Here is a 15,168-nt window from a genome sequence, read left to right on the forward strand (position 1 = left end):
TACATTCTCTTAGTCTATCTTCAAAGTAGCCATAAAGGTGTTTTTAAATGATAAAAAAAAACAACTTATTAAAACGTAATATACAGAGAGAAGTACACAATAAGTCTATAGTTCAATGAATTTTCACAAAACACAGAACCAGCACTGTATCAAGAAACAACTTTTAGTCCTTTAAAATCCCTTTGGGAATGTCAATATTCTTTAAAAAAAAAAAAATTTTTTTTTTGGGGGGGGGAGAATGTTAATATTCTTAGACTGTGTTTATCCTACATAATAGAGCTAATATGCTAATTAGATCGAACAGCAGAAAAACCGCACGGGGCTGCAAGGGGCTTTGCGGGCCGAGCCTCTTGCACAAATTTCACGCATCAGGCCTCTAGTAGTTAATAAAATTAGGAGGGATAGGGCCAGAATTTGATCTCAGATTTAATCACCACCAGATGAAAGTTTTGGAGTAAGCTATACTGAGCATCACTTATTCAACAAAATTTATTTGTTGTTACTATGTGCCAGATACTGGATAGGTTCAGCTGCTGGCGATAAAACGGGGAGCAAGAAAGAAATGCCCTCATGGCGCTTACATTCTAATGGGGGGAAAATAAACTCAGAACAAAAACAAATGAACAAATATGATAAAGCTGTCACAGATGCTGTAAAGGACACAAACAGGTGCTCAATGACAAAATTAGCAAAAAAAAAAAAAAAAAAAATGACCTAGTTTTAGAGTGACCAGGAAAAGTTTCCCTGAGGTCAGAATAAAGCTGAGAGCACTCCAGGTTAAAGGAGATAACTACGCAAAGAACTGGGAAAATGCGGAGAGGGCACAGTGTGTACAAAGGCCCTCAGGGTAGGCTGGCAAACACTGGGAGAACTAGATCCAGGCACTGAGAAATATTAGTGTAGTTGGAACAATTTTGGGGGGAGCGAGATAGGAAGGAGCAAGATAGTAAGTACAGTGTCTGGTGACCCAAGATTAAGAATTAGAATAAAATCCCAAGTAGAGTTGGAAGCTATTAGAGAGGTTTAAGCAGGCGTCATATATTATTTGTGGTTATTTGAAAACATTTCAATGTAACATTTCAAACATGTAAAAGATACAACGAACACTCACCTATCACCCAGCATTAGCAAATATAAATATCGTTACAAGATTCATATTTTTTATTTAAAATGAAAACATGATATAGTAATGCAGGTAAAGCTAGTAACTGTGTTTGCTTAATTTTCAATATGCACTCAGCACAAATTCATCTCCTGACCTCCTCAGTAGTCTCAATCTCCTCTGAGGCTAAGCTGACACAGCAGGTTTTCTATTAAATGTTCTTCTTTCTTCTATTCTCTCTCCTAATTATGCATCTTGAGCACGAAGTTTATTAGTTCACATGTTCATAAGTAAGCAGTTTACCATATTATATCTCACTCTTTCATTCATCTTTTCTTTCCCTGACCTGGCTCTACCTCCTCTGTTCAGTTTTTATTTAGAGGGCCCAGGGCTGGCTCCTGGGCCCCTTTCTCTTCTCTATTATTGTTCTCTCTCAGGGAACTCCTCCAGGCTTTAAACACCACTCCTGCGCAGCCCTTACACTTCTCTCAGAAATCGCGCTGCCTCTCCAACATTTCCACTTGGACTGTCTAACAGGCATCCCAAACTTCAATCAACTGGAAAAGAAGCTGAATTTCACTCAGATCTGTAACTCCTCTGGTCTTCCATCTCAGTAAAAAAGCCCCAATTTAGTTGCTAAAGTAGAAAATTTAGGAACTGTCCTTGATTCTGCCCCTTCTCTACCCCAAATAGTCAATCTACCAAGTTCTGTAGCTCTACCTCCAGATGTACCCCAAACCTAACCTCTTTCCCCTTTACTATACTTCCATGTTAATACCAGCAATCACCACCTTTCTCTTATATTTTCTAACTGGCCTTGCAAATTTTTATTTTGCTGCCCTAAGACTTATTTTCCAGACAGAAGCCAGAGTAATCTTTGAAAGGCAGGTCAATTTGATTCCTTAAAAATCTCCAATAGCTACCTATTGCACCATGAATTTGACCATAATTTTTATTCTGATTTACAAAGTCCTAAGTAATCAAGTCTCTGCCTTCTTTTCCTCTTTGAATATATTTCATTTGCCAGAGCAAGCCATAATCTTCTAGGATATTCATACAGCTATAAAATTAACATCACTTTTGATCACAACAGAAAATTCCTAGACACTGTTCAATCATTCTGTGTTTTCAGTAATATGTGCTGGTTTTTCAATAAATAAGATTCAATTGATAAAATGAACGCCTGTTTCAATTATTCCATTTTTTGTTTCAATTTTTAGAATTCTGGTGGTTTCTACAAGAATAGAAAACCAGGGTATGCTCCTTCCTTTCCCGTTACTTACCCTGTGGGCAGACACTCCTCTAGCCTCTTGTACTGGTAGCCGGAGTTAGGGTTGACTTGGCCGCCTGGGGTGCAGGCTGTAGCCTGGATAGTTAGCTGATGACAGGAACACTTGGACCTACATAAGATAGAAGGATAAGATAGGTAGAGCTGTGAGACTTTCTTTAAAACCAAGAAGTAATAACAAATGGCGGGTGATAGGATAAAGAAATTTCTTTTTCTTCATTCATATATATAAACTAAAAATTCATGCACAGGAGGCAAGGTGTACGTGTGTGTGTGTGTGTCTCAGTCCAGCCTGCACCCTCTCCAATCTGGGACCCCTCAAGGGATGTCCGACTGCCCTAGTAGGATCGGCCTAAATGGGCAGTCGGACATCCCTCTCACAATCCAAGATTGCTGACGCCTAACTGCTCGCCTGCCTGCTTTCCTGATTGCCACTAACCGCTTCTGCCTGCCAGCCTGATCATCCCCTAACCATTCCCCTGTCAGCTTGACTGATGCCTAACTGTTCCCCTGCCAGCCTGGTCGCCCCAAACTGAAAACTGCCCTCCCCTGCAGGCTTGGTCCCCTCCAACTGCTCTCCCTTGCAGGCCTGGGTGCCCCCCACTTGCCCTTCCCTACAGGCCCAGTTGCCCCCAACTTCCCTCCTCTGCCAGCCTGGTCACCCCTAACTGCCCTCCCCTGCAGGCTTAATTGCCCCCAATTGCTCTCCCCTGCTGGCCATCTTGTGGCGGCCATCTTGTGTCCATATAGGGGCAGCCATCTTTGACTACATGGGGGCAGCTACCTTGTGTGTTGGAGTGATGGTCAATTCACATATAACTCTTTTGTTAGACAGGAAGAGAAAGGAAAAGACAGAGTAAGAAGATGACTGTGAGAATAAGATAAAAAGAGAATGAAACAAAGTGTCAACTGGAGAAAAATGAAGGAAAAGGAGAATCAGAGAAAGAAGACACATGAACCCAGGGTTATGCAGTGGGGCCAAGTCAACCCCAGCATTTCTATTACATAGCTTCATGGAGACCTTAGGGCAGGAGCTCCAGCTGAGGGAGAAGGTAAAGGGGGATGGGGAAAGGAGTGCAGGTGTAAGGCAGAGAAAGAAGTGGAAGGAAAGGCAACCGTAGCAGGGCCAGCAATACCCCACAACTCACTTGTCCCGGCACCCATCCGTGCAGTCGCAGCCAACCAGAAACTCGGGGCCTGTGTTAATGAAAACGCCCTTGCCCGGGATTCTTTCCTTGCTGTAGGCCACCTGCGGTGGGGGAGTGGTGTCAATCTCATTGACACAGGAGAGGGGAACATCTTCTTTCCCGTAGGTGATGTCCAAAATATAGTAAAAAGGCTTATAGGGCTGAAACTTCCGGTCCACAAGAACGTAGGGGTCCAAACAGAACATCTCCAGGAAGAGGAAGTCGCAGGCAGTCTCAAAAAGGTAGCGTTCGATCTCCTGCATTGTCCGAAGGCAGAGGCCACAGGGTGTCTTATAGATCACGTGAAAGCCCATCTTGCGGTTAACTCGGCGCCGGGCTGTCATCCTCCGGAAGTCATAGAGCAGTGGGACCAGCAGAGGGTTCTTGCCTCGGTACTGCTCACTTCTCATAGGTCTGACTCGAGACAGACAATTAAAGCTGCAGACGTGAGGTAAATAGAAAAGCTTCTCCATGGGGGCGCGGTAGGAGGGCTCCGCCGGGGCACGTTCCAACATGCCGTGGAAAGCTGGGAGGGCTGGGGCGGCTGGGAGGGCTGGGGCGGCTGGGAGGACTGTGGATACTGGGAGGACTGGAATGACTGGCAGGACTGTGGATGCTGGGAGCACTGTTGATGCTGGGAGGACTGGCAGGACTGTGGTTGCTGGGAGAGCTGGAAGGACTGTGGTTGCTGGGAGGGCTGGAAGGACTGTGGGTGCTGGTGGTGCTGGCGCAGAAGCTGTTGAGCCTAAAGGTGACCTGCAAATGAGATGCAACACATCAGGTAAGAATGCACCAGGAACTGTTATTATCTCTGAGGCTAAACATGGCACAAGAAAGTCAGATTTTTCCCTTGCCTTCCCAAAAAACCTGGGTAATGAAAACATCCTAGTTTCTCTTAACTGACTGAGAATATCTCTATTCCAACAGGGTATATAACCTTTCTTAAAAGTTTTTTTGCCTGTGAATTACGGAAGCAGAGTCCAGTCTTCTACCAATGCTTTCTTTCCTGCTATGTGTCCTATAAATGTCCTTACTAACTCTCACAATTCAAGGAAAGTGGCTGTAATGTGCCTTTTTTATTGAACCAAAGATGCTACCATATTTAATGAGAAGCTTTAACAAATGACTTTCTGGTAATTCTGTATTTCTAGGCACCCAGTTTCTAATTCAGTTATATATATATATATTTTGTTTCCTGGAAATTTCCAAGGTTAAAAACTTTCTTTTCAAGTCCAAACTCCTCACCATCATAACCCCTTGGAGCCAAGGAACCTCCCTGTAACTACTCAGTCCTCACTGCACCTCCTTGCCCCCATCAAGAGCCTGAGATTTCCTCACCTGTATGTCTGGTTGAGTCCGGGTTTCCCACCAGGGGCATTTTCACTGAGTGAAGGAGACGTTGGGGAGGAATGACCAGAGCCCACAGATCCTAGACGCAAAGAGGTGCTCTTTTTGGCTACCTGCTTCCGTGACTGGGCAAGCTGGCTTTCCAAGCTTCTAGGAGATTAGAGAAGAGATGATATGATAAAAGATACAGAAAACATGAAATATGAAAGAAACTAGAAAAAAAAAAAAAATAGCACTCACTCAGTGTCACCTGCCTGGGGGGACAGAGGTGGAGCAGGTGGGGCAGGCGGAGTGGGTGTAACAGGTGGGACGGGTGCAGCAGGTGGGATGGGGGTAGCAGGTGGGACAGGTGTAGCAGCAGGTGGAGCAGGTGGGGCTGTGGGCTGTGGCAGCTCCATTGGCTTAAACTGGGTTCCAGTGCTGGTTAGATCCTGGGTATACTGGACCACAGGACCTTTGCTCCTCACAGCACCTACAGGAAAAATGAAATTTACCATTGGGAAGATGACAGCTGGCACTTGTACTTATGCACACACCTGACCCTCAATTTATATTAATATAAAAAAGCATAAAAGGAAACATTTTGATAAGTGCTAAGACTGTCAGTTTCCAATATTGATACCAATGAGTGAAGAAGTACTGGCATAAGCTGGCTTTGACTTAATAACCTGCCTCAGACCATTTATGTTAGTAACTGTTATATTTTGATGAAAACTTTCAAAAATTAATTCACTGGTCAAATAATGTAGTCAGGAAGAATCAATTCAAAGCATGCTAGGAACATATAAAAACAAAAACAGTTTAGGCTTTAAGAAAGTTGACCCTTGCCGGGGACCGGTTTGGCTCAATGGATAGAGCGTCGGCCTGCGGATTGAAAGGTCCCGGGTTCGATTCCGGTCAAGGGCATGTACCTTGGTTGCGGGCACATCCCTAGGGGGTGTGCAAGAGGCAGCTGATCGATGATTCTCTCTCATCGATGTTTCTAACTCTCTATCCCTCTCTCTTACTCTCTGTGAAAAATCAATAAAATATATTAAAAAAAAGAAAAAAAGAAAAAAAAAAAAGAAAGAAAGTTGACCCTAGAAAACAAAAAGCAGTTATCCTCATGTGAGTAAGGTCACTACCACCACCAATACCCCTAACCTAAGCCAGTTGTTTCAGATTTTTATGTGGTCGTTTAGAACAAATCAGAGCCACAGCATGTGGAGGCGACACCACAAATCCACCACCGCTACTGCACACAACTCAGGGCACACCTCCTGTTCCCAAAGAGTCAGTAGTGTCATCCTGATAAACAAAGGACGGCCACTGCCTATAATCACCTTTGCTGGTTTGTCCCATTCCACCCCACCCAGGGCACCTTTCTGGATATACCCATATTTGGACGTGTCCGGAACTGTCCCCCTTGCTTCTTTTCCAACGTAGAGGCTGAGGATGTCTTCATGCTGAACATGGGCTCCAGCCGTGTGGAGCCTCGATAGATCCATTCAGTTCTTTTGTCATCCTGAGGAATCGGAGGCAGGGAGGGAAAGAGCGAGTTAAGGCTAGAATCTATCTTGTCATTTGTAGAGAACATATATCATGGGATTCCTTGGGGAAATCTCCCTGATGAGCCCCAAATTCCTTATCTATTCAATAAACTTATGTGCTGGGCTACATGATAACGCATCAGGAAGATAAGGAAGAAAAACATGTTCCTTGTTTATAAGAAATTTCAGGAGCAACAGATATTTTTACTAAGTATGAGAATCACTATCGTCAGGATCATTAGGCCTTAGGAACAAAATGCTGGATAGTAGAGGAGAAATATAATTTTAAGGAAGGGATGAGGGGAGAAAGGATGGGTTTAGAAGAGTTAAGTTGGGCGTTGAAAGATCATAGAACTTAAAAGGTCAAAAAGACTTCCAATTCCAATTCCTTCATCCTTCCTTCTCTGTCCCATCATGCTACCAAAACCCTAACCATGGACAAATGAAACTGGCTGCTTTCTCTGTACCTATAATGCAATGTGACTATTCCTAGAGAAAAAGGAATAAACACAAAAAAACAAAACAAAAACAAAAACAAAAGCCAGCCATACAGATTAGTGTCATAATTAAATTCAGGGAATTTATTTTCAACCACTCACAGACAAACAAACAAAAAAAAAGGACAAAGTAAATTTTGATCAAAATAGTGAGAATGGATAAGAGGATAAAAAAGGAAAATCATGAAGTTTTACAAAATCATCTTCATTATTGCCTCTCCTACTCTCTAACCCACCCCAAAAACTAGGGAAGAACAGTACCAGGAAGAGGATTCGGACTAGACTGCCATCCACCTCTTCGACTCGGGACTTCCACCATGTGCCTTCCCACTCAGTCTTGATAAGCTGGCCGCTCTTGAGTAGCACCATGGGCCGGTTGGGGTAAGCAGTGATGTACTCCTCAATGAAGTCTCGGCAAGAGATGTCTTCTATGTCCTCCCAAGTCTTTTTCACTGTCCCAAGGAAGAAGTGAGACTGAGAGAGGGCATGCAGGGCATGTCTTAATATGGCAAGGAGATGTTTGATATTTTTTAAGTTGGGAGGGCAGAAAAATAAGTGAAATCACAACCTCAAGGGAAGCAAAGCTAAGACCACTTAAAAGTATTGAACCTAAGGGGCAAATACTCATATAAATCAAGTGAATACTAAATAAGCAATATATAAATACAGGTGAGTCATTCATTTTATGAAGAGGATGTTTCCTCTTACAAAAATTCAAGTGAAAATTCTTGCTAACTTGGTATGTCTAGAGGTAAACAAAAAATGATCAGATGGCATTATGAAAATTGATTGAAAAAATTATCCTTCCCTCTTATTCTCTATCAGGCTTTTAAGGGGTCCTGAATGTATTTACTTCCAGGTTATGTGGAAACACAGCAGTGTTATTGACTCTTCTGTGCGAGTTTGTACCTAAACGGAGTCACAAGTATAGAGGACACCATGAAGCCCCCATCTAACACAGCTTCTGTAGAAAACACTGTGCCGCCTACAGATTTACACACATTATCTGAAGTATGAGACTAGGGAAGAAGTATGAGACTAATATCTTCTCAAACCTAAATTACCTAGAAATGAAATAAAAACACATCTACAATATGATTGTCCATCCAAGTCAGTCATGATCTTCCAGTCTCCTTCTTTGGTTACAAAGACCCATCATTGGAGATGAACAAATAAGACTTTATCTCCCAAAGGACTTTAATCAAACTTACGTTCTTTGAGACAGAAGCAACAAAAACACTAGGACTTCTCAACTGGTTGTCTTTAGAAGAAATACAAAGTAGAGGAAGGTGAATAGAACTAAGGAAGAAAGGAGGAACACTCACGTGGCCGACAAATGGGGTACAATTCAGATTGTGTGACATAGGAAGCGTAGCCATCATCAAAGAAAATAAGGAATCTGTAAGGAAAGTGATATTGGAAAGATTAGGGAATTATATTTAACATGACATACAGGCATTATCTGATCCTAGCTTCCACCTCAGGGAAGATGTTCCAGGTTACTATTTGTTTCCTGTTATTCTTTCTTACCACCCCAAGAGTTAAAGATTTTCTTCATCTAACCAATATATCCCCCTTTTCAATAGTTCTACTATCAGATTCCTGTTATTTCTTCTTCCTACATGATTCCCTATTCCCCTATTAACCATTAGTTAATTCTGATTACTCTCTTCCAAGTTTTCTCAAGGGGAAAAAAATGAAAAGGGGCGGGGGAGGAGAATCACCCATATGACTCCCATGGCAAAGAAAAATGAGTTTTGGCCACTGGGGACTAAGAGCACAAAGGCTAATTGTGAGATCTGGATTATGACTTGAACAGGACAAGTGCTGTGTTCCTGCCTCTGCTCTGTTTACAATCCTCTGTTTACGTACCTGAGCTTGTTTTTGACGTTTGGTGTCTCGGCTACAATGCCAGCATAGAGCCAGACCTGATTCCCATCTTTGTATTTGGCCACCACTCGACTGCCCACATACAATTTGTCAGCAGGAGGGTGGTAATCATAGGCAATATGGTTTCCGGACAGTAGACTCTTTCCTTTGTTGTCAAATTTCACCTTGTATTTCTTTCCTGGCCCTGAGTAAAAGGGAAAGATAAAACAAAATTTATAAAAGCCCACCAGCTTCTGGGTTCCAATAAATCCTGACTGCTGTGCGAGACAAAAGGCAAAGCTGTGGGGAAAAGAAAATCAGTAATGGACACCTGCAGGTTGTTCAAAGTTCTTCCTCTAGCTTGAACATACCAACTGTTTGGATGGCAATAAGGGTGCCTTTGTGCCATGTCTTAGTTCTCTTCTTGCCCAGAATACGCATGCTGACTACCAGGTCACCATCTTTGCTCAGTTCTCCAGGCATTTGACTCAATGCTCCTATGAAGGAAAACAAAGTTCTTCAAAAGAAATATAGCATAGACTGGGCAGAGAATGAAAAAGTAAAGGGGGTAGTAGGATAATCAGAGAAAATAGGATAATCTTTGATCCTTAGCCATTTTTGCTGCTCTCTTGGTCAAACGTGGAAACATAAAACATAGCTGACTCAACTGTAATGCTAATAGGAAAAACTCAAATAACTGTGAAATTCACATGTAATTCAAGAACAAGTCACTTTAACCAACTGTTTACAACTCCTTATTAATAACAACATTAACGCCACTCATTAAATGAGAAGAAGCATTTTCCTGTAACAAACCCATTCTACAAGCAAAGCTTCTCTCAGACTGCTTCTTTCTGATCTCCGTCTGGAAGAAGTCGCCATGAGGATGAGCTAAAAAATTATTCAGATAAAGCCATCACACACTGGAACAGCAGGCAAAAAACTTAGGCAAACAACAAAGAAAAACAAAATCACAAATAATCTTATATTGACTTGATAGGCTGAGGTGTTAAAAGAACCCAACAGAGAAGGATTCTGAGAAGCTAAAACAAAAGCCAGTTATCCATGAAATCTCTCTGGAATTCACCCCCACTGATATCGTGGTACCCCGACTCTAACCTTTATGTGGATCCTGGGAACTGCTCTTCTTGTTGACAGCATCCATGAACTTCTGGACATCCTGAGCTGACTTTCTTAAGGCAGCCATAGCTTCACGAAGCTGTAAGGAAGGGGATGAGGGAAATAAAGTTTTGAAACAGCAGCATCAGTTAGAATTAAAAAAAAAAAAAAAAAAAATATATATATATATATATATATATATATATATATATTTTTTTTTTTTTTTTTTTTTTTACAGAGAGGAAGAGGGATAGAAAGTCAGAAACATCGAGGAGAGAGAATCATTAATCAGCTGCCTCTTGCACAGCCCCTACTGGGGATGTGCCTGCAACCAAGGTACGTGCCCTTGACCGGAATCAAACCTGGGACCTTTCAGTTCACAGGCTGACGCTCTATCCACTGAGCCAAACCGGTTTCGGCAGAAGTAATTTTAACGGAAGAAGTAACTTGTCTTTCAAAAAACAAAAATAGAATTAGTTGCATTTGGAAGCTTATGGTTACTTTATCAGGCAAAACTGTTTTCTTACAAATCTGGTTCAGAAATCAGCTTTAGGAAACTTTCCTTGATTAATCTCACCTAGCTGAGCACTGCTAAATTCTACATTCATATAGTAATCAGTGCACACTCTCTGAGTAATCTCTTCTGCTTTCTTATAATGTCTATATTCAGCCACCACTGCAACAACTGGGACTAATTACAGCATAAATGATTCTGTTGATGGCTGAACAGAATATTCAGGCCAAAAGTTTCTTCCATTTTCATGTTCTTATCTTTTACCCTCCCCCTACCCCTTCTAACTTACCTTCTGGTCTTTTGGAGTTCTGCTTCCAGCATCACCTATGGATGAGAAAAACTCTAATGAGTGTAGGATACTTACACACAAGAATTTTCAAGAAACCAAGAACTAAGCTATTTAAAAGTATTATCATAGAAGTATTATCGATAACAACTGCAAAGTAGATATAGAGCTACAGATATGTAAAAGTTTCAAAAGGGTCCAGAGAAATACAGAGTAATAGATGATAGTGCTTACCTGGGGTAAAGTACTGTGACAAGTGGTAGTCTATGTTAATTTGGGTTTTCATTGTATTTTAGAATTTTTATTTATTTATTAAATATATTTATGTTTTAGAGTTTTTATAATAGTAATTTACTTATGGATTATTTGACTGAAAAATGAGATGCGATAAAAACATTAAGCAAAAGTATTTATTTTTGAATAGTCTTGTACAACCGAACTTTCTCCTATGATAGAACTATTCTATATTTGCAGCTAGTGCATCTGAGAAAATATTTTTTAAATTAATTTTTATAAATTTAGGTAAAATCCACATACTATACAATTTTTAAAAATGTTTAATTCACTCCTAGCCGGTTTGGCTCAGTGCATAGAACATTTGGCCTACGAACTGAAGGATCGTGGGTTCAATTCCAGTCAAGGGCATGTGCCCTGGTTTTAGGCTCGATCCCTGATCCCCAGCACCCCAAGCATATGGGATGCAATCAACTGATGTGCCTCTCTTACATCAATGTTTCTGTCTGTCTCTCCCCCTCCCTTCCTCTCTCTCTAAAAATCAATGGGAAAGTACCCTGGGATGAGGATAAAAAAAAAAAAAAATTTAATTCAGCCCTGGCCTGATCAGGCAAGGTTGCAGGCTTGTCAGGGCACATACAAGAAGCAACTAACGAGTGCATAAATAAGTAGGGAAAAAAGTTAATGTTTCTCTTTCTGATATCACCAAAAAAAGTGTTTAATTCAGTAGATTTTAATATATTCTCAAGTTTGTACAACCCACTTCACTAATTCCAAAATATTTCATCACCCCCAAAAGAAAACCCACTAACGAGTAAGAAGTTTCCTTTTTGGGGTGATGAAAATACCAACTATATTTTTATATCCTAGCAACAAACAATCCTACTAACCATAAAGCCATAGAAATTAAGACAATGTGGTACTGGTATAAAGATAGTCATTTAGATCAATGTGACAAAATGAGTGCTAACATATAAGGCCAGTTGATTTTTGACAAGGGTACCAAGAGAGTAGTCTTTTTAACAAAAGACTACTGGAACAACTGGATAGCCATAAGCAAAATAAACAAATCACTCTCAACCCTACTTAAGAACTGTTACTCTTTTAAAAGAATTCTTACACCATTAAGAAAATAAAGAGCCTTAACCAGTTTGGCTCAGTGGATAGCGCATCGGCCTACGGACTGAAGGGTCCCGGGTTTGATTCCAGTCAAAGGCACATGCCCGGGTTGCAGGTTCAATCCCCCTGGTGGGGCATGCAGGAGGCAACTGATCAATGATTTTCTCTCATCATTGATGTTTCTGTCTCTCCTTCTCCCTTCCTCTCTGAAATCAATAAAATATATATTAAAAAATAAAATATATTAAAAAAATAACATATTTAGGAGAAAATGTTTATAAAAGGTATCTGATAAGTGAATTATACCTAAAGTACATTCTAAGTCAATTAAAAAAAAACACACTCTGAGATATATACATAGATGCTAATGCCATCTACAAAGAAAAGCAAGGAAATTCAGAATAGAGGTTATACAGAATGGGGAAAAGAGGTTAATTCAATCAGGAAGTAGCACGAAAGGAACATTTATGATACTAACAATGCTCTACGTTTTCCTGTAACAGACAAGTCTAACAGTTTAAAATATGGAATTAGTAACAATGGTTTCTCCTCTACTCTTTATCTTCTAGTGTTTCAATTTTGATCCTGAGACTTTCCTCTCCATGGTTTCATCTCTTACCCGAATCTATACTGAGAACATCGTCATCTTCATCAGGAATCTCAATTATTTCTGTAGGCTGGGAGTCTTCATCATCAGAGCTACTGTCCCGGTATTGAAGTCCCAGTTTGGCGTAAAAGTCCTTCACTAAAGACTCACAATTAGTCACTGCCCTAATATTGGAACACATGTAGAAAAGGTCAAAGCCAGCTGGAGGTATAGGAGCCACTAGAATTTACATATATTTAAATATAAACTGCCTTAAATTTATAAATAGCTATATTCCAAGTCTCTCTGTTCAGAACTTAGAATGCTTTTCCCATAGAAAAATATTTAAATACTGGTTTCCAGACTAGTTTCTCAAAAATCCAAAATAAGCTCAAAGTTTGGTTCTTTCAACCAGACCTCAATATTTACCTTGTTATTCGAAAATGCTTTCTAAGTGACAACTAGGGTATCAGAAACAAATATTCTGGGCGTTTAGAAATATATTCAGGGCTCGAGGAACTTCTTAATGCTTCGCAATTACATAAGACAGTAACTTTATACAATCCTTACTCCCTAGACAATCCTACTAAGGGAACAAAGCAATTGCTCTGGAGTGACAAAGCGGAAGGGACCCAAGACCTGCAATCTCCTATTATTGATCATATATCAAGCTCTACTAGATGAATATTCTACATATGGATCATTATGAGGATATGGGCTTCTAAATTTTGAGGAAGAGTACGGTTCTATATATCTGTAAAAACTACAAAGCGGTTGACATGATGTCTGTCATGTTGACTTAATTCCCTTTTCCCATACAGTCCTTACCTGGATGCATCATCAAAGAGCTGGTCAACATGGGCCACCTCAGACTCCTTCTGTATTACCCACGTCTCCAACTCTGCTAGCTGCTTCCTACGCTGCTGAATACAGTCCATCTTTTCTAGTTCTTTATCGATGAACTCCCGAAGTTCGTCCATGGAGATTCCCAGCTCTTCAACCACTGCTTGCTGCAGCTCTGCGATCTCCTCAGACTCCATTGCAGTTGGTTCTTCATCCAAACCAAGGCAACCAGGGAGGGAGGACATGCTGTTGTCCTCTACATGGAACAAAAAACTAAAATTATCTTTGAAGCCATTATAATCACAACAGAGAATTCCAGGCCCCACATAAAACTCATTCCTACTCCTTATTATTCAAATATAGTTAAATTTGATTCTAAGTTCCCTCTCTCCATTCTCCAGTATATGATACTGAGATTTTGTAGTTCTCATCTTATGCTATATAGACTACAGGCCTGAATAAGATTTAAAGGTTTGAGGGAGCATATATTATGCAACAGGGAAGATACAGGTCCGCGGGTTGGGCTTCCAGAACACCTTAATAAAGCGAGTGTTGCAATAAAATGAATGATGATGTTTTTGCTGGTAGAGGGTCCTTGCCTTCAGTTTGTAGAAAACCTAATACCTGTGTGCAATAAAGCAAAGCGCAATAAAAGGAGGCATGCTTGTATTTCTGAGACCCGTGTTCCTAAAAATTAACTAACTAGATAGATATTTGCATGATATTGCCTAGTTTGAACAAATGTCTCCACCCAGAGGGAAGGAGTTGGTCTGTAATTGATTTCTTTTTAATTATTTGTTCCCCTGACATTACCTTGCTTCCATGTGGTAATTTATTTTTTTAAAGATCTATAATACTTAAGCACGCAAGCGTGCGGCAAAGAGGTTTCTCCAAAGTAAAAGGAAATAAAATGGGGATAAAACATGGCTACCTAAAATCTACGGTCTAACTGTAGCTGCTCTTTTCATCAAACGGTTCCAGTAAAACAGAAGCCAGAGCGCCGTAGAACCCCAACGCCAGCTCTCACCACCTCCATTTTCCGTTTGCCCGTTTTACCGGCCCACCCTCTGACTTACCCATTTTGGAGGTGCATCTTCTCCCGCCCCCTCTACCCCTGCGGACCCCCACCAAGCAAACCCTGCAAAACCCCACCCCCGCTCGACCTCCTCCCACAAACAAAGCATTTCGATCAAGGTCTCCAAATACCTCGGTTAATTCCCCATACCTCCCTCCTTTCAGCTACTACAGCTTTCTGTTCACCCCCAGACTCACCACTCGGGGGTCGGCCTCTTTGGGAGAGAATGAGAAGGGAAAGGGAATAGGGGGAGGGGAAGAAGCGTGACGGAGGGAGGGGGGAAGTCTAAGAGACGCCCGGAAGCAAACCTCAGGTGCTGTTCCGGTTCCCGGACGGTAGCTTGACAGGGTCAAACCCCAAAACAACAACAACAAAAAAAACCCGGCAGGGTGCTCCTCAGAGGCTAGGAAACACACTCAGGCAAGTACGCATGCGCCACAGCAAGCCTTCCAGGGCCCTGGCGAGAAGCCATTGGCTGGGGACAGTGGGCGTGGCCTCGAAATGTTACAGAAGCCCCGCCTCTTCCTCCACTCTCAGCTAGGGGCAGCAATGCTAACTCAGTTGGCAGACACT

The 15,168-nt window shown here is 41.4% G+C and overlaps 1 protein-coding gene across 9 annotated transcripts in view; it reads right to left on the minus strand.

Annotated features, from left to right (window-relative positions):
- SETDB1 (SET domain bifurcated histone lysine methyltransferase 1) overlaps positions 1–15,017 on the minus strand; it is a 22,230-nt gene extending 7,213 nt beyond the window's left edge. For 3 of the 9 annotated variants that reach the window (XR_014793317.1, XR_014793318.1, XM_084865666.1), the window contains exons 1-14: positions 14,793–14,942; positions 13,506–13,776; positions 12,711–12,862; positions 10,742–10,776; positions 9,939–10,038; positions 9,191–9,316; positions 8,823–9,024; positions 8,276–8,349; positions 7,212–7,402; positions 6,299–6,428; positions 5,165–5,396; positions 4,916–5,074; positions 3,539–4,333; positions 2,386–2,502 (exon numbers count right to left, since the gene is read on the minus strand). Coding sequence is in view for 7 of the 9 variants with exons in the window: in XM_084865666.1 (XP_084721792.1) it covers positions 2,386–2,502; positions 3,539–4,333; positions 4,916–5,074; positions 5,165–5,396; positions 6,299–6,428; positions 7,212–7,402; positions 8,276–8,349; positions 8,823–9,024; positions 9,191–9,316; positions 9,939–10,038; positions 10,742–10,776; positions 12,711–12,862; positions 13,506–13,765 (2,573 nt within the window). In the remaining 2 variants the exon portion in view is untranslated. Of the gene's footprint in view, positions 1–2,385; positions 2,503–3,538; positions 4,334–4,915; positions 5,075–5,164; positions 5,397–6,298; positions 6,429–7,211; positions 7,403–8,275; positions 8,350–8,822; positions 9,025–9,190; positions 9,317–9,938; positions 10,039–10,741; positions 10,777–12,710; positions 12,863–13,505; positions 13,777–14,451; positions 14,555–14,792 lie in introns of those variants that run through there. The other 6 variants (XM_084865671.1, XM_084865667.1, XM_084865670.1 and 3 more) reach the window with 6 other exon arrangements.
- Between the last annotated feature and the right edge of the window lie 151 nt (positions 15,018–15,168).

The sequence above is a fragment of the Pipistrellus hanaki genome, assembly GCF_964339955.1.
Source record: "Pipistrellus hanaki genome assembly, chromosome: 18".
NCBI lineage: Eukaryota > Metazoa > Chordata > Mammalia > Chiroptera > Vespertilionidae > Pipistrellus > Pipistrellus hanaki.